At 39.9% G+C, this 22,107-nt stretch overlaps 2 protein-coding genes and 1 long non-coding RNA gene across 7 annotated transcripts; 2 read left to right on the forward strand and 1 right to left on the reverse strand.

Moving 5' to 3' along the window:
- Positions 1-1,108: 1,108 nt before the first annotated feature.
- On the forward strand, positions 1,109-6,293 carry LOC139614647 (uncharacterized). The gene is made up of 2 exons (XR_011687110.1): positions 1,109-1,250; positions 5,042-6,293. It is a non-coding gene; the product is annotated as an uncharacterized lncRNA (long non-coding RNA).
- Positions 6,294-9,368: 3,075 nt separating this feature from the next.
- On the forward strand, positions 9,369-11,753 carry rnf224 (ring finger protein 224). Its single transcript, XM_071472150.1, has 3 exons — positions 9,369-9,886; positions 10,387-10,627; positions 11,227-11,753. Exons 2-3 carry the CDS (start codon positions 10,394-10,396, stop codon positions 11,560-11,562), a joined length of 570 nt encoding a protein of 189 aa, XP_071328251.1. The 5' UTR covers positions 9,369-9,886; positions 10,387-10,393; the 3' UTR covers positions 11,563-11,753.
- Positions 11,754-11,893: 140 nt separating this feature from the next.
- pisd (phosphatidylserine decarboxylase) lies at positions 11,894-20,666 on the reverse strand. Of its 5 annotated transcripts, XM_071472148.1 has the most exons (10): positions 20,555-20,607; positions 19,818-19,861; positions 19,140-19,276; positions 15,098-15,242; positions 14,403-14,537; positions 14,153-14,254; positions 13,828-13,951; positions 13,462-13,605; positions 13,225-13,385; positions 11,894-12,677 (listed from the first exon to the last, which is right to left on the reverse strand). In XM_071472148.1, the coding sequence occupies exons 3-10, from the start codon at positions 19,172-19,174 to the stop codon at positions 12,408-12,410; spliced, it is 1,116 nt and encodes a 371-aa protein (XP_071328249.1). In that variant the 5' UTR covers positions 19,175-19,276; positions 19,818-19,861; positions 20,555-20,607; the 3' UTR covers positions 11,894-12,407. The 5 variants fall into 5 exon arrangements, with proteins under 5 accessions (XP_071328249.1, XP_071328247.1, XP_071328248.1 ...); XM_071472146.1 differs by lacking the exon at positions 15,098-15,242 and having other exon boundaries at positions 20,555-20,666; XM_071472147.1 differs by lacking the exons at positions 19,140-19,276; positions 19,818-19,861; positions 20,555-20,607 and adding an exon at positions 17,049-17,202.
- Between the last annotated feature and the right edge of the window lie 1,441 nt (positions 20,667-22,107).

Raw genomic sequence — 22,107 nt, forward strand, 5'->3', positions numbered from 1 at the left:
TTGTTATGTTACAGCTTCATTTTTCCCTCATCAATTGACACTCAATACTCCAGACCAGTCCTGAACAGTCCTGAGGGCTGGCGTAAATGAGAATTCAGGACCTCCTGGATCTCCTGGATCCCCACACACTCACCTGAGTCTCTGTCACTCACCTGAACTCTGGTTTAAACTGTACAGGCAGCAGCCAGGTATTGACACATTTGATTTGCCCTGGATTTTTCTTTGTGGTGCGGTTTGTCGGTGCTGTATGTGCAGTAGTGAAGGCACCTGCAGACGACACTCGGGGCTCCTCTTCATGTTCTGATCATCAGAGATAAACAAACTGACAACATGATATAGTTCAACAATCAGGTGTGTGAAAAACTTATTGGTGATTATTGTGTTATACACTGACTTTATTATGAAAACATGAACCAGCGTCATCACTGCATGTTATTAGCCTCATCCTATTTGTTGATATGAACGAGGGAACTAAGATCACGGTGACGAAACAAAGAAAACTGAGAGTTTTAAAAATGTGGAGTCACCTGGGAAAACCTGCAAAATTCAGCCAATAGGAGCAAAGTGTGGGCGGGGCTTGGCATTGGAATGAGACAGAGACAAAAACCAGTTTCTGTCAGACCAGTTGCTGACTCCCCAAGCTTAAGAGAAAAAATTAAACTAAATACAAAATTTATCAAAACGCAAAGACAGGAAATGACCAGACAATCACAATCTTCTTCAGTAACATGATCACAGCATGAAGATGACAACATGAATGAACTTGCACTTGTTTATCAAACAATAATTAGACAATAAACAACAGAGGAAATGAAACAGGCAACAAACAATAAAAAACAAGTGGAAAGGTTAAATGATGAGAATATAAACCAAACAGGAAGTGAAGAGGAGAAAAAAAATGAGACAATCAAAGAGAGAGCCACCGAGCTCCATAGACAATGAATGGAGAGAGAGAGAGAGAGAGCGGTAAAGTGACACATACAAACAACACGGAGGTGGGTGTCAGGTTTGAAGCCAGAGCGGTCAAGCTCCATAGAAAATGAACAAGGAGAGAGAGAGAGGGAGTGTCGTCAGGTAGAACAGGTTTGGGTGAGGCGGTCGAGCGAGAGTCACACACAGTGAAAAGGAGAGAGAAACAGATTTTTACTGTTTGTGTTGTTTCCTTCAGTTTGTTAATTTATTTCACTTCAGGAAGAAGAAAAGGGTTAAAGACCAGAGAAGAAGAAGGAACAACTGCGGCCTCTGGACAGGTGAGTCAACAGCTGGAACACTTTGAAGTTACCTGAAACTCCTCTGTGAATGAAGTTAAACTCTCACTACAAGTACACACGTATTATCAGATAAATTAAGTACCAGAAGTAAAAGTATCTTTACCTTACTATCAGTGTTGGAGGAAGTACTTCAGCAAAACTAAAAGTCCCACAGTGTACAAATACCAAAACTTAAAGTACTGTGTTCCAAATGTTACTTAATTAGAAGTATAATACTCTGTCAAAGTACTCCACTAGAAGTAAAAGTCCTGCATTAAAAAGTATACAAGTATTAGCTGTAAAATGTACTTAAAGTATCAAGTAAAGTACTAAATGTATGAAAGTGGACCCTGTGACAGCACAGTAATTGTAGTAGTAGTATAAGTATTAGTATTAGTATTAGTAATACTAGTACTAGTAGTATTAGTAGTTGTAGAAGTACTACCTGCAGTATGAGAAACTTATTGTAAACCCACTATCAAAGAAACCTGCAGAGAGGATGAATAATGTTTCTCAACATTAGACAGGACGCACACACACACACACACACACACACACAAACACATATGCACAAACACGCACACACACACACACACACACACACAAACACATATGCACAAACAAGCACACACACACACACACACACACACACACACATATGCACAAACACACACACACACAAGCACACACACACACACACACACACACATATGCACAAACACACACACACACACACGCACACACACACACATATGCACAAACACGCACACACACACACACACACACACACACACACACACATACAAACACATACGCACAAACACACACGCACGCACACACACACACACACACACACACACTCCATCCTTGTATCTGAGTGAACTGTGACATCACTGACAGAACTGACACGTCATGGTATGGTAACATTATCATGGTACATTATTATAGTAACATTATCATGGTACATTATTATAGTAACATTAATATGGTACATTATTATAGTAACATTATTATGGTACATTATTATAGTAACATTATTATAGTAACATTATTATGGTACATTATTATAGTAACATTATTATGGTACATTATTATAGTAACATTATCATGGTACATTATTATAGTAACATTAATATGGTACATTATTATAGTAACATTATCATACTGACATTAATATGGTACATTATTATAGTAACATTATCATACTGACATTATTATGGTACATTATTATAGTAACATTATTATGGTACATTATTATAGTAACATTATCATAGTAACATTATTATGGTACATTATTATAGTAACATTATTATGGTAACATTATTATAGTAACATCATTATGGTACATTATTATAGTCACATTATTATGGTACATTATTATAGTCACATTATTATAGTAATATTATCATAGTACCATTATTATGGTACATTATTATAGTAACATTATTATGGTAACATTATTATAGTAACATCATTATGGTACATTATTATAGTAACATTATTATGGTACATTATTATAGTCACATTATTATAGTAATATTATCATAGTACCATTATTATGGTACATTATTATAGTAACATTATTATGGTAACATTATTATAGTAACATGATTATAGTAACATTATTATGGTAACATTATTATAGTAACATTATCATAGTAACATTATTATGGTATATTATTATAGTAACATTATCATAGTAACATTATTATAGTACATTATTATAGTCACATTATTATGGTACATTATTATAGTAATATTATTATAGTACCATTATTATGGTACATTATTATGGTACATTATTATAGTAATATTATCATAGTACCATTATTATGGTACATTATTATAGTAACATTATTATGGTAACATTATTATAGTAACATCATTATGGTAACATTATTATAGTAACATTATCATAGTAACATTATTATGGTATATTATTATAGTAACATTATTATAGTAACATTATTATGGTACATTATTATAGTAACATTATTATGGTAACATTATTATAGTAACATTATTATGGTAAATTATTATAGTAACATTATTATAATAACATTATTATGGTACATTATTATAGTCACATGATTATAATAACATTATTATGGTAACATTATTATAGTAACATTATCATAGTAACATTATTATGGTATATTATTATAGTAACATTATTATGGTACATTATTATAGTAACATTATTATAATAACATTATTATAGTACATTATTATAGTAACATTATTATAGCAACATTATCATAGTAACATTATTATAGTACATTATTATAGTAACATTATTATAGTAACATTATTATAGTAACATTATTATGGCAATATTATTATAGTAACATTGTTATGGTACATTATCATAGTAACATTATTATGGTAACATGATTATGGTAACATTATTATGGTAACATTATCATAGTAACATTATTATAGTACATTATTATAGTAACATTATTATAATAACATTATTATGGTACATTATTATAGTAACATGATTATAGTAACATTATTATGGTAACATTATTATAGTAACATTATTATGGTATATTATTATAGTAACATTATTATAGTAACATTATTATGGTACATTATTATAGTAACATTATCATAGTAACATTATTATAGTACATTATTATAGTAACATTATTATAATAACATTATTATGGTACATTATTATAGTAACATGATTATAGTAACATTATTATGGTAACATTATTATAGTAACATTATCATAGTAACATTATTATGGTATATTATTATAGTAACATTATTATAGTAACATTATTATGGTACATTATTATAGTAACATTATTATAATAACATTATTATAGTACATTATTATAGTAACATTATTATAGCAACATTATCATAGTAACATTATTATAGTACATTATTATAGTAACATTATTATAGCAACATTATCATAGTAACATTATTATAGTACATTATTATAGTAACATTATTATAGTAACATTATTATGGCAATATTATTATAGTAACATTGTTATGGTACATTATCATAGTAACATTATTATGGTAACATGATTATAGTAACATTATTATGGTAACATTATTATAGTAACATTATCATAGTAACATTATTATGGTATATTATTATAGTAACATTATTATAGTAACATTATTATGGTACATTATTATAGTAACATTATTATAATAACATTATTATAGTACATTATTATAGTAACATTATTATAGCAACATTATCATAGTAACATTATTATAGTACATTATTATAGTAACATTATTATAGTAACATTATTATAGTAACATTATTATGGCAATATTATTATAGTAACATTGTTATGGTACATTATCATAGTAACATTATTATGGTAACATGATTATAGTAACATTATTATGGTAACATTATTATAGTAACATTATCATAGTAACATTATTATAGTACATTATTATAGTAACATTATTATAGCAACATTATCATAGTAACATTATTATAGTACATTATTATGGTAACATTATTTTAGTAACATTAGTAACATTATTACAGTAATCTTATTATAGTAACATTATTATTAAAACTATTTTGGTATTAAGATTTAATCAAGATGATTTTTACTTCCTGTTTACTTCCTGTTTCAAAAACTAATATGAGGAAACAAATAAACAAATAGTCGTAGCCTACTTCCTTTCCTCCTCCTCCTTCTCTCCTCTCCTCTCCTCTCCTCATCTCCTCCTCTCCTGCTCCTCCTCCTCACAGAACCAAAGATGTAAAAGAATTTCTCTCTCTTTCCCCCACACAGCTCTGACTGATTGATTGATCAGCTGGTTTTAGCCCTGCCCTTCTGTGACGTGTCACCATGTCATCAAACATCAATGTCTCCCTGGACAACCCATACGGTCAGGTGACCATCCCGCGGGCTAAGCTCCGCCACCCTGATGACGGTGCCACCGTGATAGTCAATCCAGTGGCTCTGGGCGGTAATGACGGGAACCCATATGCCTTGTCAAGCTCTGCCCCCCCACCGCCATATATGGTGAAGGAAGACGGAGGGGAGGAGGGAGGAGGGAGGTGCAACGCTTGCTGCTACCGCTGCAGGAGGAGGAAGTGATGTTAATGGTGTTAAGTGATGACGTGATGTCACAGTGACAAGATGTGATGTCACAGCATCAGGAAGACTGGTTAGCTTCAAATGTCAAAGGAGGGAAGGAAAGGAAGCAAGGACACAATTCAGAAGGTGAGGAGGAAGAAAAAGGAAAGAGGGAAGAAAGGAAGAAAGGAACAAAGGAAAGGTCGTGAATGAGTGAGCAGGGAAGTTGTTTCCTCAGTGGCAGCCATTTTGTGTTTGTTAAACATGAAAAAATTAAAACTGTCGCTTCCTGTTTGTTCCATTAAAACTGTTAAAAACATAAAAAAAGAGTCAGATCAAAGTTCAAGGTCCACTTACTGATGAAAACCATCAGATCTGGCTGAAAGCTGAAGGAAAACCATAAAGTCATTGATGATGACGAATGATAACAAATGAAAGCTGTTTCCATTTAAGAAGAGGAGAGCTCTGATTATATATTATATCTGAGTATATAAACACAAATGGACAGAAAAAGATCAATAACCAATAACATTTATTGATCCAGGAGCAGGTAAGACACAAAATGGCTGCTGCTGATGTTCCAACTCATTTCTCTGTTTGTGATGTCATCAGTGAATCATCTTTATTAACACTTGTTGACATGATCTGTTCAGAGAGAAGAGACTGTTGCAACCTCGGGACTGTATAAAGTTATATTCAAAATCTTCTGTGTGTGTCAGCTGATTTTATTTGTCTACACATGAACAAACAACCTGAGCTGATTGTATGTTTGATGTTTTATCTGCACAGGAAGTGATGATGCTTTTGTTTTGATTATTTTCCATAAAGTATTTATATTCAGAATGTTTTATTTTGAAGGACTTTGAAACATGACAACCCTAACCCTAACCATCATAATGTTGGAAAATAAAACTTTTTTGAACCTGATGAAATAAACAATATTGATCAAGTGATCAGCTGATGACTTCATATCTGATTTATATCATTTAGGCACAACAACATGTACACAACCTCTCCTGTAGATCTCTCTGAGCTCATTTCACCAGTTTCTTCATCTAAACCATCGGCTTGCCTTGTAGACCCCGTTCCAACAAGGCTGTTCAAAGAAGTTTTTCCTTTAATCAACACCTCCATATTAAGTCTGATTAACTTGTCTTTATCAACTGGTCATGCACCGCAGGCTTTTAAAGTTGCAGTAATTAAACCTCTACTTAAAAAGCCTACTCTTGATCCAGATGTTTTAGCCAATTATAGACCTATATCCAACCTCCCCTTTATTTCCAAAATCCTTGAGAAGGTTGTTGCAAACCAGTTATGTGATTATTTGCACAGAAATGGTTTGTTTGAAGATTTTCAGTCAGGTTTTAGAGTCCATCATAGCACAGAAACAGCTCTGGTTAAGGTTACCAATGATCTCCTCATAGCTTCAGACATTGGACTTGTCTCTATACTTGTCCTGCTAGATCTTAGTGCTGCATTTGACACCATTGATCATAAGATTTTATTACAGAGACTAGAACATATGGTCGGCATCAAAGGAACCGCACTAAGCTGGTTTAAGTCATATCTGTCAGATAGACTCCAGTTTGTTCATGTTAATAATGACTCCTCTATCATCACAGAAGTCAGCCATGGAGTTCCACAAGGTTCTGTGCTAGGACCAATGCTCTTCAGTCTATATATGCTTCCTCTGGGAAACATTATTAGGAGGCGCCAGATGAATTTCCATTGTTACGCAGATGACACCCAGCTGTACTTATCCATGAAGCCAGGTGAGACTAACCAGGTAGCCAAGCTTCAGGTGTGTCTTAAGGACATAAAAACCTGTAATTTCTTACTCTTAAATTCAGACAAAACTGAAGTTATTGTAATTGGCCCAAACCACCTCAGAGATACACTATGTGATAATATACTGACTCTGGATGACATCACCTTGGCCTCCAGTGCTACAGTCAGAAACCTTGGTGTCATTTTTGACCAGGACTTGTCCTTTACTTCACATATAAAGCAAGTCTCTAGGACAGCCTTCTTCCACCTGCGCAATATTGCTAAAATCAGACCCATTCTGTGTCTAAAGGAAGCTGAAAAGCTAGTTCATGCATTTGTTACCTCAAGACTGGACTACTGTAACTCTTTATTGTCAGGATGTCCCAAAAATTCAGTAAAAAGCCTCCAATTGATCCAAAACGCAGCAGCACGAGTACTGACAGGAACTAGGAAACGAGATCACATCTCTCCTGTGTTAGCTTCTCTGCATTGGCTCCCTGTAAAATCCAGGATAGAATTTAAAATCCTCCTCCTCACCTACAAAGCCATTAATGGTCAGGCACCATCGTACCTTGGAGAGCTTATAGTTCCCTATTTTCCCAATAGGACACTTCGCTCTCTAAATGCAGGTCTACTTGTGGTTCCCAGAGTTAGTAAGAGTAGAATGGGGGGCAGAGCCTTCAGCTATCAGGCTCCTCTCCTGTGGAACCAGCTCCCAGTGTGGGTTCGGGAGGCAGACCCCCTCTCTACCTTTAAGATCAGGCTTAAAACTGTCCTGTAAAAGCTTATAGGTAGGGCTGGCTCGGGTATGTCCTGACCCATCCCTTAGTTATGCTGCTATAGAGCTAGACTGCTGGGGGATTCCCATAATGCACTGGGCTCTCTCTCTCTCTCTCTCTCTCTCTCTCTCCCTCTCTCTGTCCTGATTCTGCAGGTCTCTCTGCCTCTGGAGCAGCAGGATCCAGATCCACCACTACTCATCATTACTATTAACCACTGTTATCTGTCATCATTATTGATGACACCATTATCTATACCAGGGGTCGGCAACCTTAAACACTCAAAGAGCCATTTGGACCCATTTCCCACAGAAAAGAAAACACTGGGAGCCACAAAACCCTTTTGACATCTAAAATGAACATAACACTACATATATCATTTTTTACCTTTATACTATGTATAAAAAAAACTATAGTGTGTAAATTTTATTTCTGCATGCAACAAAAACATTTTGAACTCTGAAAAAAAGACGCTTGGTTGAAGGTTACTTTCAAATACTCAATGTCTCTTTGAGTTCTCCTCGTCAGCAGTGAAAGCAAATGAATTTGCCCACGTAGCATTAAACGTTCTGTTTTCTTCCAAAACTTTTCTTTTCTTGGATTTATCCATGGTTGGCCTACCGGGGGTCGAAAAGCTCAGTAAATTGCGTGTCGGCAGGTGTCACACATCGGCGGTTGTGACACGTATTTTGGGCGACAAAAAATTAAACACGTTTTATTTTAATGTTACAAGATCACCATAATCTTCAAATTTAGGATAACATTTAAAATACTAACAAACTAAAATAAAATAAATTTAAATTAAATACTCATGATTTATTTTCCAAAGCCACAGGGAGCTGCAGCAGAGGGATGAAAGAACTGCATGTGGCTCCGGAGCTGAAGGTTGCCGACCCCTGACCTATACAGCTGTTCCTGCTCTCTCTCTCTCTCTTTCCCCTCTCTCCTCCCCCTACTCCCTCTTTTTCTCCTCCTAAATCCAACCGGTCGAGGCAGATCCCCCCCCCCCCCACACACACACACCCTGAGCCCGGTTCTGTTGGAGGTTTCTTCCTGTTAAAGGGAGTTTTTCCTCCCCCCTGTCGCCAAGCGCTTGCTCGTTGTGGGAACTGTTGGGTTTTTCTCTGTAACAAAGTAAGGTCTTGACCTGACCCTGTAAAGAGCCTTGAGATAATGTAGATTATGATTTGGTGCTATACAAATAAAATAAAATTGAATTGAATTGAATTGAACCTGTACACAACTACACAGTTTCTCTGTCTCTGTTGCCATGGCAACCTCAGTCTGTCCATGCTGATTTGTAACCTGATAGGACGACATCAGTGGCCAATAGAAACCTGAGAGCAGCTCCACTTTCTATTGGCTGATCAGGTGACAGGTGGCATCACTGATCTTCTCACCTACTCAGGTTCAGTCTGAACATAATAAATATTCTCAGTAGTTATTGATTAGTTATTGATTTGTGTACAGCAGTTTTCTGTAGTACAAATACTGCATTCATGTGGAACAGTTACACACTGCGACAGTTCATCAGTTTTATAATTCAAAGGCCGAGTGTCGGGCAAGCGAGGCTGAATTATTGATGAAGGGTACTCTCTCTCTCTGAGGCAGACAGAGGGACAAGAACAAAGACCAGAGAAGAAGACAGAGAACGACAGGACAGAACGAAGGAGAAATAAAGAAAGACAGGGAAGGGAGGAGGTGATAACAACAAAGACTGAGAAGAAAAACAACAAAAAAGAAGAAGAAAGAAAAAACGAGAGGAAAAATAAATAACAAAAGAAAGGAGGGAAACGTGAAGTGGAATTAAAAAAGAACAACAAAAGATAACAATAAAGGAAGGAAAGGAACAAAGGACAGAGAGAGAAAACTGGAATAAAAGAAGAGAAGAGGGATGAAAGAGTGAAAGAGGAAGAAATAAGAAACAACAGAAGATAAAACAGAAAAGGAATGAAAACGGAGAAGGAGAAAATGTGAAGTAAAACAAAGAAACAGGAAGAAGAAAAAATAGGTGAGTCTGTTTACATTAAGAATCTGACCAATCAGAGCACAGCAGGTGGAGACTTTACTAAAAATAAATGACTCGTTTTATTTTTTATGATTTTCACTTATTTCATTCATTTATTGTGAAGTTTGCTCCATGGATTTAAATATTACTATATTTGCGTACTGTGTAGTACTCAGCAAATGTGTGCAAATCCTCCTCAAATCCTCCTCACACAACAAGTCTATGGACAGCCTGCAGCTAACATTAACTTAGCATTAGCCTCAGTGATGTTCTAAACTGTGGACTAGACCAGTTGAGACCTGAATGTAGACTCACCTGTGGCTAACATTAGCCAGCCAGCTAACGATAGTACTGAGTCACATTTCGCCTCTTTTTTTGGACAAACCCACTCTAGTTTCACTCTGGTCTGGTCCCGGTCTGGTCCCGGGCTGACTCTGGTCTGGCTCTGGTCAGTTCACAGAAAATAAAAAATTCTAAACTGAAAATTTTCTTCTTCCAATTAGAAAAAAAATGTCAGATGACAGAAAAAAAGAAGAGGAGGAGGAAGTGACCTGTCAGCCCCTCCCCCCTCCTCCCTCCTCTGTTGCTATGGAGACGATTATGTCACTTAGGAGGCAGGACCTGGTGTGTATCGTGTGTTTTGGCAGCTACGACTTGGTGACACGGTTGCCACGGCTACTGCACTGCGGCCATGCCTTCTGCCAGGCCTGTCTGAAGAGGCTGGACACAGTCATCAACGAGCAGGTGAGTGATGACATCATCAGCCTTCACCTGAATTCACAACATGTTTCCAGGTAGCTTTAAAGGGACCTGTTTTATTTCCTGTCATATGATGTCACAGAACCTAAACCTGAACATCAGGTTTTTCCACTTCCTGTGAGCAGCTGACGTCATCTCGTTTTCCGACACTCCAGGTTCACTACAGCAGAACAATGTTTTATTTTATTATGGGGGGGGCTTTTTATGCCTTTATTATAGATCAGTGGAGACTGACAAGAAAGGGGGTAGAGAGAGGGGAATGACATGCAGGAAAGAGTCGGACCGGTGACTGCCTGCTAAGAGCGTCTTGCGCTTAACATGGTATGCGCCCTAACCACTCGACTACCGGGCCGCCCCTACAGCAGAACAATGTTGATGTTAGCTTTGAGTTTCCTGCCACTGAACAGATGACCCACTGTGACCTCTGTCACTGTTGGTGATCCACTCTCTTCAGTAACTAAAACTGACCTGAAACATTTCAAAACTCAAACACTGACGTCATGGTGAAATAAAAACAGCTGCTGAATGACAGTAAAGTGTGAATGCTGAAAGCAGCTGAAGTGTCAGCACTAATGTCCCTCCAGGTGTGGATCCCATGTCCTCAGTGCCGACAGAACACGCCTCGGCCCAGAGGAGGAGCAGCAGGTCTGGACTTGGACTTGGCCTCCTTCCTGGGAGTGAAGGCCCAGCAGACCTGCACATCCTCATGTTCCTCGTCCTCCTGGAGCTCTGGCCGCAGGGAGGGGATGGCAGCCAAAGATGCAGCTCAGGATGGGAAGCTGTGGCTGGGGAAGGAGGTCGCCAATGACAATTGGTCACATGGGGGTCTTGCTGAGCCGCGTTTCCATCGTTATGGCAACTGCTGCCCACCACTGTCCTATTGGCTCTGCTGCTGGTCCTGCTGCCCAGGGCAGGGCTAACACAGAGGGCGGGGTTAAGACTGACCAATCGGTGTGCTGCTTTAATGTTTTTTTTTGCACATTGTTCGGATCTACTGAACAAAAAATAAAAACAAAATGTAAAATGTAAAATATTGTATTCATTGTAATATGATCATGTAATAATAATACATATCATTATTATAGATAATATCACTGTTCAGATTGTGAAACACCACACTGCAAAAAATAACATGTATCAACAGTTTAAATTCTCATTATGCAGAGAAAAGGCCTCATTCAGTGTTAAAATGATAAAGAAATTGTTAACTTTATGATACGTTCAATTACTTTGTTTAGATAAAGACAAAAATATGAGAAAATCATTTATTCATAGTTACATATTTGACAAAAGTAACTGAACAACAAAAAACAAGAATGAAAGAAAATCACAAACATCCTGACAGCAACATCCATCAGCTGACATTTCCTCTGGTTGATTTGAGTCAGAAACAAACTTTTAACAACAGGTGAACAAACAAAGCTTCAAACATTAAAACTGAGTCGGACAAATTTACTTCAAATTAATTTTATCTCCCACAAAAATAAATTTACTGTTTGTTAAAGAGCTGAATGTTTGTTTTGGTTATTTGAAAGGAACTGTCAGTTCGTGGTTCTGGGCAAAACGGAAACAGAGATAGAGAGAAGTTTGGCATCTTCCCCGTCATGAGGCACAAAGCATTCTGGGAGTTTGAGTCATGAAAAACAAACATGTTCTCTTCATGTCCCATACAGGATCTTCCTCACGAAAATAACCCACAATGCCTTAAAACTCCTTAAAATCTGTCTTGTCATCAGGCCCCCTCCCCTTGACTCTGCTTGGCCAATCAGAGAATGCCGAGCCCCTCCCCCACTCTGATTTGCTGTCCTGGCTGCAGGTTGAAGCTGAAGTCTTTGGGAGCCTCGAACAGCAGAACGATGGTGGAGCCGAGGTTAAACTCCCCCACTGCCTCCCCTCTCTGTAAGGTCACGCCCCCTCCATCTGTGGAGACCACACCCCCTTCACCTGCTGCCTTGAACAACTGGTCACTGATGGCAACGTAGCTGCGGTCGTGAAAGGAACCTTTACTGTAGCGAGGAGCGTTGGTCTGAAGCTCCTGATGACAAAAACATAAACTGTTAAAAAAAAAACTGAAACAACAAATATTTAATATAATTTAAATATAGTTTTAATAATTAACAACATTAATAAAATATTCATGACATCGCTTCTATTGATTAACAGACAGGTAAATGAATTTATAATTGTTAACCTGTATTGTAATGTACAACACTAACAATAAAAACATATTTAAGAATAAGAAGAGAAGCTGCATCATAAAAACAACTGAATGTTTAGAAGATTTAAAACTGAAAGAAGACAGTAAACTGATAAAACCCTTAAAATTGTTGAAAAACAATAAAAAAAGCAAAACATGTATTTGTGAAGAAAAAAAACCCATTTAATATAATTTTTTTTAATTACCTTTAAAGTCTGACTTTTTTATAAATTATTTTCTCATCATTTCCTAAAACGTTAATAATTGACTGAAGTCCTCTCATAATTTTAATCAATAATAATCAATAATTCTGGTAAAAATGTTTAATTTCCACCACATTTAAATTATTGAATCACAAAAACAAAAACTGGATCCTGGTCCTCACCTGGTCAAAGTAAATCCTGATGGAGCCCACGTTTGTGGCTCCAACTGCCGTTAACGAAAAGAAGCCGTGCTGCCATTGGCCGGTGAGCGCCACACGCTCGTTGAGACAGAAGAGCTCTTTGACCCACCGGGCCACGCCCGGGTTAACCGACATTAACGAGCCTAAAAAGGAGAGGGGGTGGTGAAGACCAGGTTGATAGCAGAGAGCAGACAAGTACACAGGTGAATAGCCTCTCACCTGGGAAGTGACGTCGAAGCTCCACCCTCCAGTCTGTGGGTGAATGGAAACAGTGATAGTCACCTGGAGCCAGGTAAACCACGACGTGGAACAGGTCGTTATCAGAAGAGGACAGGAGGTGCTCCTTGAAGGAGGAGGAGGAGTCTAAAGAGAGAGACAAAACAGGTGAGTCCCACATCAGCACAGGTGAGTCTCAGTCACCAGTCCCAGCCTATAACAGGTGAGTCCCAGACCAAGACCAGGTACTGAGCAGGTCTTCATTATAAGTTATGTTTGTTGCTTTTAAAAAAGCTTCATAATTTGGTTCTTGATCATGTGTCAATTCATCAGGTCACATGGGTTGGGGTGGAGTGGGAGTGTCCTTACCACTGCCCCGCCTCTTCTGTGGACCCAGGAAGTTCTCCAGACTGTAGGTGACCCCCTTCACCTGCTCCACCTCTGAGTTCTTCACCCGGCCAAAGTGGAGGATCTTCCCATCAGCTGGAGAGACCTGAGACAACCAATCAGCAGCTGACTTTAACAAGAGACAGGAACCAGTCACATTACAGAGCCCCACCCCCTGGACCTGCATCAATGCTCCAGGTCGTCATTCAGTCATCAGTGATCCCACACTGACTCCATCTCCCATCATGCATTGTGTCTAAACACATCTGTCTGACAACTTAAAACACAGGAGGAGGAGGAGTGTTACCAGGCAGGAGGAGGTGCAGAGCGGTCTGACTGCAGGTTTGAGACGTCGACGGAAGAATTCACCGAGGTTCCTGTAGTGATGTAAATCCTCCACCGCCGCCTCCTATTGGATGAAGACCACAAACTGTCACAAATATGAGAAAGAACAACATATACATGGAGGAGGAGGAGGAGGAACTAGTGATCAGCTGATCACGTGTCACTGATGACTCCATTAATTATCTATTAATTATAAAAACGATTGTCCTGACCTGCATGTTCACCCCAAAGGTCCAGATGTAGAGTGAGTATACAGGTTTTCGGAGCCAGGTGGGGAGCTCCACCCCGTTCAGGCGACCCCAAGCACGAGAGAGGAGGCGAGTCGGGAATGAGCGATACAGCGCCACCTGCAGGAGGAAGCAGGAAACTACAGGTTTAACGTTGATCATCACAGAAGAAGAGAAATATTTATTTAACTGATACAACTGAACAGAGAGAAGAAGAAGAGAGGAGAAATCTGAGGAGGACGAGGAACCAGGAGGAGGAGGAGGAGAAGGAAAGAGCAGTTGAGCATAGAGACATCAACATCTGTGTCAACACAACATTTCAGACCTGATCAGACCAGTTATTAACATCTGATCACAGGTATTCAGCTCTAAATTCAGCTGTGAACACACTGAGGACACATTGAGGACACATCAGAGATCTGATCACTCAGACCACATTCTGAGGTGGTCTGGTCCACATTGAAGGACCGCCTCCTGCGCCGACGTCCTCTGACACAGTCTGATTAGTCCAACACAGTTTATAATGAACTGAAAATATTTGAAGAAGGAGAAGAAAGGAGGAGGTAATAGACAAAGTGAAGGGGGAGGAAAAGACAAAATGAGGATGTACATATATGGTCGTTTCCCTCCCTCCATGTTTCCCTTTGACCACTCAGAAGTCATTTGCCAGCCGCTCTTACCCGATTGGCCAGCGGCCGCAGAGCACTGACGGACAGGACGTAGCAGAGGAAGGTGATTGGCCGACGGCGCCATGAGGCGGGACGACACACGCCACCACTGAGCACGCTCAGACGGTGACGGAGAGCCAAACGAGGCACCTGGAGCCTAATTATGACAAGATTTAACGAGATTTTAGGTGTGAGAGTGAGGTGGAGGTGAGGGGGGTGAGAGGGGGAGGGGGAACGAAGGAGAGAGGAGAAATAAATAAGAAGGAAGAGGAGGAGCCGAACACAAAGATGTAAATATCTGAGAAAAAAGTTTTAAAATAAAGAAATCTTAAAAAAAGAAAAAAAAGAAAAATGAGTGGAAGTGATGGAGGTCAGAGGTCAAAGTCTGAGTTAAGGGCCAATCCAGATTTTATAATGAATAATTTACATCTGTCTCTGTGAGGTTTCATGTTTAAACCAGGGCTCGGAGGACGGTCCTCACAAAGATGGAAGTACAAACGTGTGTGTTGACGCCATGTGTGAAGAGCTGAGAGCTGCAGCTCCTCTAACGACCACCAGAGTCTGGCTCCAGCAGTGAGTCCGTCCCACAGACTCCCATGTTCACATGTCCAACTTTACAGCAGAAACAAACATGTTTACAGCCTGGTACAGAAACTGTTCTGGTCTCTAGAGATCATTTCCTCCTTCATGACATCTGTACGGCTGAATTTATACAACTCACCTGTTTACATTTTATTGAGGACTAAAGGTGTGGAGAATTGAGGGCGTGGCCTCTTTGAGTGACAGGTGGGTGAGCGTATGCTTCACACAAATCATCATGCAACAAAGTCTAAGCCCCACACTTCCCCCACCATATTTGGATTAACCGGGAGTTAGGGGCGGAGCTCACTCCATATATAACATTCTAACATCCAAAATATCTGATTCTTTGAACCGAGCGGCTTCATTTGTTTGTTTGATGAGTGATAGAAAATGAATCAATCGATCGATCAATCAGACAACAGATCCATGAGGACCTACATCCCTGGATCTTGAACATCAGGATTACATGTGTTAAATCTCATGGTTCCACAACAACCAGTTCTCAAATCAACCCTCAGTCTTTAATCAAACTTCATAAAACAGTGAAGATGCTGATTGAACAGGTTGTCACAGCAACAGTCCAACACAAACATTTTATCTGTGGAAACTGGAGAATACATCAATGAATCCACCAGTCACTTCAGCTGGAGACAGGTACCGGGGGTCGATCTGGTCCTGGGCCTGAACAGACTACACCTGTGTGAGCTGCTAACTGGGTTAGCAGGTTAGCACAGGATCAACTGGAAACAGGCTAAGCTAGGCTAAAGCTAAAATAGCTGACCTGCTAAGCTAGCTGTTGCCATGGAATACACACACACACACACACACACACACACACACAGTAATCTCCTCTGACCTGACCCCTCCACCCTCCTCTCTCTCTCTCTCTCTCTGTTTATTCTAATGTCACTCGCCCTCTGGTCCTGCCAACTGGGTTTCTGTCTCTCTCTTCAATGATCTTTATTGACATGATGTCAGGTGAACAGTACTGAAAGACTCAGGTAGTTCACCTGTCTCTGCCTCACCTGTGTCTGATCTGGATCTGATCATGAGTCTGAGCCCCCCCCCCCCCTCTCTCCATGTTGTGTGTAAGTGTCTCTCGCCCACTCTGATTATGTTTTATTGCAAAAAAATCAACTATTTTACATTTTGTTTGATTTAAAGTCTATTTTTTCTTAAGTGTCTGAACCCCCCCCCCCCCCCCCCACCTGGATCGTGCTGTCGCTCTCGTCCTCACCCCCCTTCCTCCTCCTCCTCTTCCTCCTCTTCCTCCGTCTCTCTCTCTCTCACCGTCGGTCGCGCGACACCTCGGCCTCACCTGCCGCAGCAGGTCGCGTGACCGACGCTCGTCCCCGTGGGTGCGACGCGGGAAGAATCTCACCATGAGCGCGTGTCCGCCGCCGGAGGCAGAGACGACCGACGACACATCTGCGGAGTTTACACGTTTTTATCCGGACGATGTTTGGAGCCAAGAAGAAGAGAGAGGAGCACGTTTCACTGAGAGAAGAAGAAATGACGGAGCGGGAGAGAGGGGGAGGGATTAATACTGAGGAGCCCCGCCCCTCCTCCTGCCCCTCCCTCTGGGCTGGTCGACACGCAGAAGATTGAAAAAAGTGTGTGTATATATTAATTATCAATTTATACATTTTACAATATACACTCTGTAAATTTATAAATTAAAATAATTTTAAAAAATCTAAAATTTATTCTATGCGAGGTATTTTTCCTACTATTGTTGTTGATTTCTTTATTTCTTATCTACTATTATTAGTTTTATTGTTTCCGTTTTTATTTTCTAATGTTTTTTATTTTAGTTTTTATTGGGGGGGCTTTTTAAGTATTTATTATATTTGCAGAAAGAGAGAGAGAGAGACAACCGCTGCAGTTAGGACTAAGCCTTAAATGGTATGAGCTCTACCAGGTAAGCCACCAAGGTGCCCCATGGTTGATTATTTAAATCATACTTAATTTAGAGGCTAACTAATTATAATTACTATGAAAAAGAAAACATGATAGTTTAAGATTGAACATGTTAATATTAAAAGTTATGTTGAAATGTCTAAAAAAGAGAACCGTCAAACTACTGGATCAATATATATAAATAATATACAAACATTAAAATAACAACAATCAAAATAACAATTAAAATTATTATAAGTATAATTATTAACTTCAAATCATTATTTTGTCTATATTCATTCATTAATGAACACTTGATATTTTAGTTATTTAATTTATACATTTTTATAAAATAATTACTATTACATTTTTTATTAAATGTAACCATAATATTTCATTAAACTTTCTAACTTTAATTCATTATTGTTTTAGAGTAATTTCATTATTTTATTATATAGTTCAAATGATTTTTCATTGAATTACTGAGCATAGTTTAAAATAATGTATGTAAGGATCTGGATGTGACAGCTGTTGCTCTGAAAATAAAACTGATCTTTTATAGTTTTATAATTTATTATTAGAAATTAAGTTCATGTGAGAATTTTTATCCCCCTGTTTTTTATTAAAATTTTGATTTACTGATAAACAAACAAAAAAACAGTAAATAAAGTGAATAAATAAATAAAGGAATGAAATCAATAAATTAAATATTTTAACCTCTCAGGCTTTTATTTATTTCTCTGTGCAATTTTTGTCCAATCACAGCATCCCTCTGTCCCTCCTGGTTACTGATTGACCGATCTGACCATGTCCTGAGTGAATGGACCAATCAGGAGGTAGGACAGTGACGAGAGGCGGTGGGGCCCGAATGAAGTGGTGATGTGTCAGTGCAGCAGGCAGAGTGACCGGTCAGTGTGACATCATCACTGTGAGATCACTGTCACCTTTCACCCAGTAAACGAATAACAGTCTGTCCCTTAGATCAGGGGTAAAAACAGCTGCTTTATCCTGATTCACCTCAAGGATTACACCTGAGTGATGTCACCGAACAAAACATCAGTCCAGCTCAGTCCTGAATCTCTGCTTCAGCTGAGCTGTGCTGGTCCAGGAACAGGATCACCTGCTCCACAAAAACCTCGGGAACAGCAAACTGGGGGGGCTAACGGATGCATCCTGTTTGACACAGGCAGTGTACCTGAACACACAGGTGTTCAGGTCACCTGTTAACAGCTATCCAGGTAAACCAGTTTTTACAAAAACAAACCACTGAAGTGAAAATTCTGTCACAAAACTATGCTGCTTCGTATCCCCGGACATTTTTAATGGTTATACAGAAATTCTGGAGCTTTCTTAGTGGGTACGCAGCATATACCTGCGTATCAGGTACACTACACCACTGTGTGTTACCTGATGAGTTACCTCCACCTGCAGATCAGGTGAATAAGATGAAAGCAGTGAGAGTGTCAAGTGTGACAATGTCCAACAGGAACCTGCTCATTAGAGGAGGAGCAGAGGAAAAGGAGCCAAGGGAAAGAGATGAGTAGAAAAATAAAAAAGAAGGAAGGTCTCCTACCTGGGTGGGCGTGGCAAGAGCGGGTGGGGCTCCATCCTCCTGTTTGCCCCTCTTTCTGTAATGCTGGTAACCAAGGTAACCACCACTTGTCAGCAACAGGAGGGGAAGGGGCCGGGGGCGGGGCAAGAGGCCACGACCTGAAGAGAGAGAACTGATTGGCCCAAAGATCTGACAACACCACCACCTGGGTTCTACATCACTAATCACCTGGGCAAACACAACTGTGACATGACTGAAACACAACGACTGTCACATGACTGAAACTTGTCACATGACTGAAATGCAACTGAAACACATGTGAGAAAACATTTTTATCAGACTTTTCCATTGAGATGAATGTGTCGCGTCTACATTGATGTTTGTTTGCTGGTTGGCTCTTGTGTTCGTCTTTTATCATTTTGTTCTTGTTAAGCACTTTGTTATCACTGGTTTTGATAATTGATATATAAATAAACAATTACCATTATTATTTTTACTACATTAATGTTGTGTCCTGTCAAATTCTACAGGACTAATCCTCTCCATGGCGTCGCCATGGCAACTGTCTATTGACCAATATTTTAAATCAATAACGATGGTACATTAAATGCAAAAAAGGGGGTCAAGAAAGGAGGTGAAAAGAGGAGGAGGATGAAGAGTTAGAGGAGGATATGAGGATGAGGAGGTGTAGACACTCACCTGTGTTCAGGCTGCGCTGTTGGCTGCAGCTCAGAGGAAAAACTCTGCAACGACAAGGAAAAGGAAAACAGTGGAATGTAAAAGACATGAAGCCTAAGAGCTAAAATATAGATTCCTGAAATGTTCTAAATATATGGAATTATTACATATGATTATATTTTTTGAAGATTCAAATGTAAATAGTAAGATGAAGATAAAGTAAAGAGAAGCAGAGCCTGATAGATCAGCAGATATCAACAGATCAATATCAGTAAGTATGATTTAGAAACGATTTAATTCTGCATCGAACAACAAACCAACAGTAACACACATCGTTTGGTCTCTAACTTAAATAACAACAACGAAAATAATTTAAATGATGATAATAATTTACACTAAAAAGAACTGAACAGCTGACAAACTGATCGATACATTCAGGTGATTCCCGGTCCTCCCGGAGCTGCTGTCAGCGACACGTCCAGGTGCAACTCACCTGTTCACGTTATAAAAACCTGTGAATCTGACACTAACGCGACCTGAGCCGAGTCTGTAATCTTTCTTACACACTGCTCACCTGTCTGACGTCACATGCACCACACCGTTTGGATTTTATATACCATTAAAAATCAATATTAATCAAATACGTCCCACTGTCGTTACGTTTCAGCCACGCGACTATAAAGGAAACACGTCACTGACTCATGACGCTCCGTTCACGATAATATTTTCAATAAAACGTAACAAATAAAGCTTCAAACCTGCAAATCACTCCGCTGCGCGCTCTCCTCAAGGCCGCCGCCATGTTCCGTTTGCGGAAGTAACGTCGTGCGTCAGGGTAAGTTTTATTCTGCGTAAGTGCCCTGAGTTTGGTCTGTCAGGCTCGTCCTTCTTCATGTGACTGCATGACCCTGAGTTTGGTCTGTCAGGCTCGTCTGTCTTCATGTGACTGGGACCCTGAGTTTTGTCTGTCAGGCTCGTCCTTCTTCATGTGACTGGGGACCCTGAGTTTGGTCTGTCAGGCTCAGTACAGCGTGTGTGGAAACTAAACCTGCGCATTAAGCCTTAAGAGTTTAGCCTCTGTGGTCGAGCTACAGTCCCGCACCGCAGGGACAGGGTGGGAGGACAGAAGCAGCGTCAGCCACACACACCTGAGGAGTCAGATCCACAGCTGATGACCCAGTCCTCCGCTCCAACCAGGCCGGCTCCCTCGTCCCTACAGGTCCTGGAGGCCTACAGGTCCTGGAAGCCTACAGGTCCTGGAAGCCTACAGGTCCTGGAAGCCTACAGGTCCTGGAGGCATACAGGTCCTGGAAGCCTACAGGTCCTGGAGGCGTACAGGTCCTTGAGGCGTACAGGTCCTTGAGGTGTACAGGTCCTGGAGGGACGGTAGATTGCAGCCAATCACCTTCTCAGCAGAGTGGATGACACGCTGCAGTCTGTTATTGTCCCTCTCCGTGGCAGCAGCGTACCAGATGGTGATGGAGGAGGTGAGGATGGACTCAATGATGGAGGTGTAGAAGTTCACCATCATAGTCCTTGGCAGGTTGAACTTCTTCAATTGCTTCAGGAAATACATCCTCTGCTGAGCTTTTTTGATGAGGGAGCTGAAGAAGTTCACTTAAGGTCCTGTGTGATGGAGGTTCCCAAGAAGCGGAAATGCTCCACGGTAGCCACGGGGTGATGGGGGTGGGAGGTGTCTTCAGAGCATTTAGCTCTAGGTTGTTCTGCCTGCACCAGGTCACCAGACGCTCAGTCTCCCACCTGTAGGCAGACTCATCGCCATCAGAGATGAGTCCAATGAGAGTGGTGTCGTCTGCAAACTTCAGGAGCTTGACAGACTGATGGCTGGAGGTGCAGGTGTTGGTGTACAGGGAGAAGAGCAGAGGAGAAAGAACGCAGCCTTGCGGGGATCCAGTGCTGATGGTCTGGGAGTCAGACACGTGCTTTCCTAGCTTCACGTGCTGCCTCCTGTCAGACAGGAAGTCGGTGATCCACCTGCAGGTGGAGTCAGGCACGCTCAGCTGGGAGAGCTTGTCCTGCAGCAGAGCCGGGATGATGGTGTTGAAGGCACCTTTGCACCTTTCATACAAGAAATGCTTCTAAAAGTGCTTTACAACAAAAAATGACACAGAGAAGACATGAACTCATCATAAATGAGATAAGAGACAAACAGCTCTCCACAACATGCTTTCTTCCAATTTTTCAACAATAAAAATAGTTTTCTTTTTTGTCGTTAATGTAGAAAGAGAGAAAGGAATGATACATGGTGGCAGAGGCATATTCATTGGAAAAAATAAAAATATTTTTGAAG

This window comes from Trachinotus anak, unplaced genomic scaffold (genome assembly GCF_046630095.1).
Source record: "Trachinotus anak isolate AG129_WGS33_773 ecotype Australia unplaced genomic scaffold, CSIRO_AGI_Tana_v1 ptg000035l, whole genome shotgun sequence".
Taxonomy (NCBI): Eukaryota; Metazoa; Chordata; class Actinopteri; order Carangiformes; family Carangidae; genus Trachinotus; species Trachinotus anak.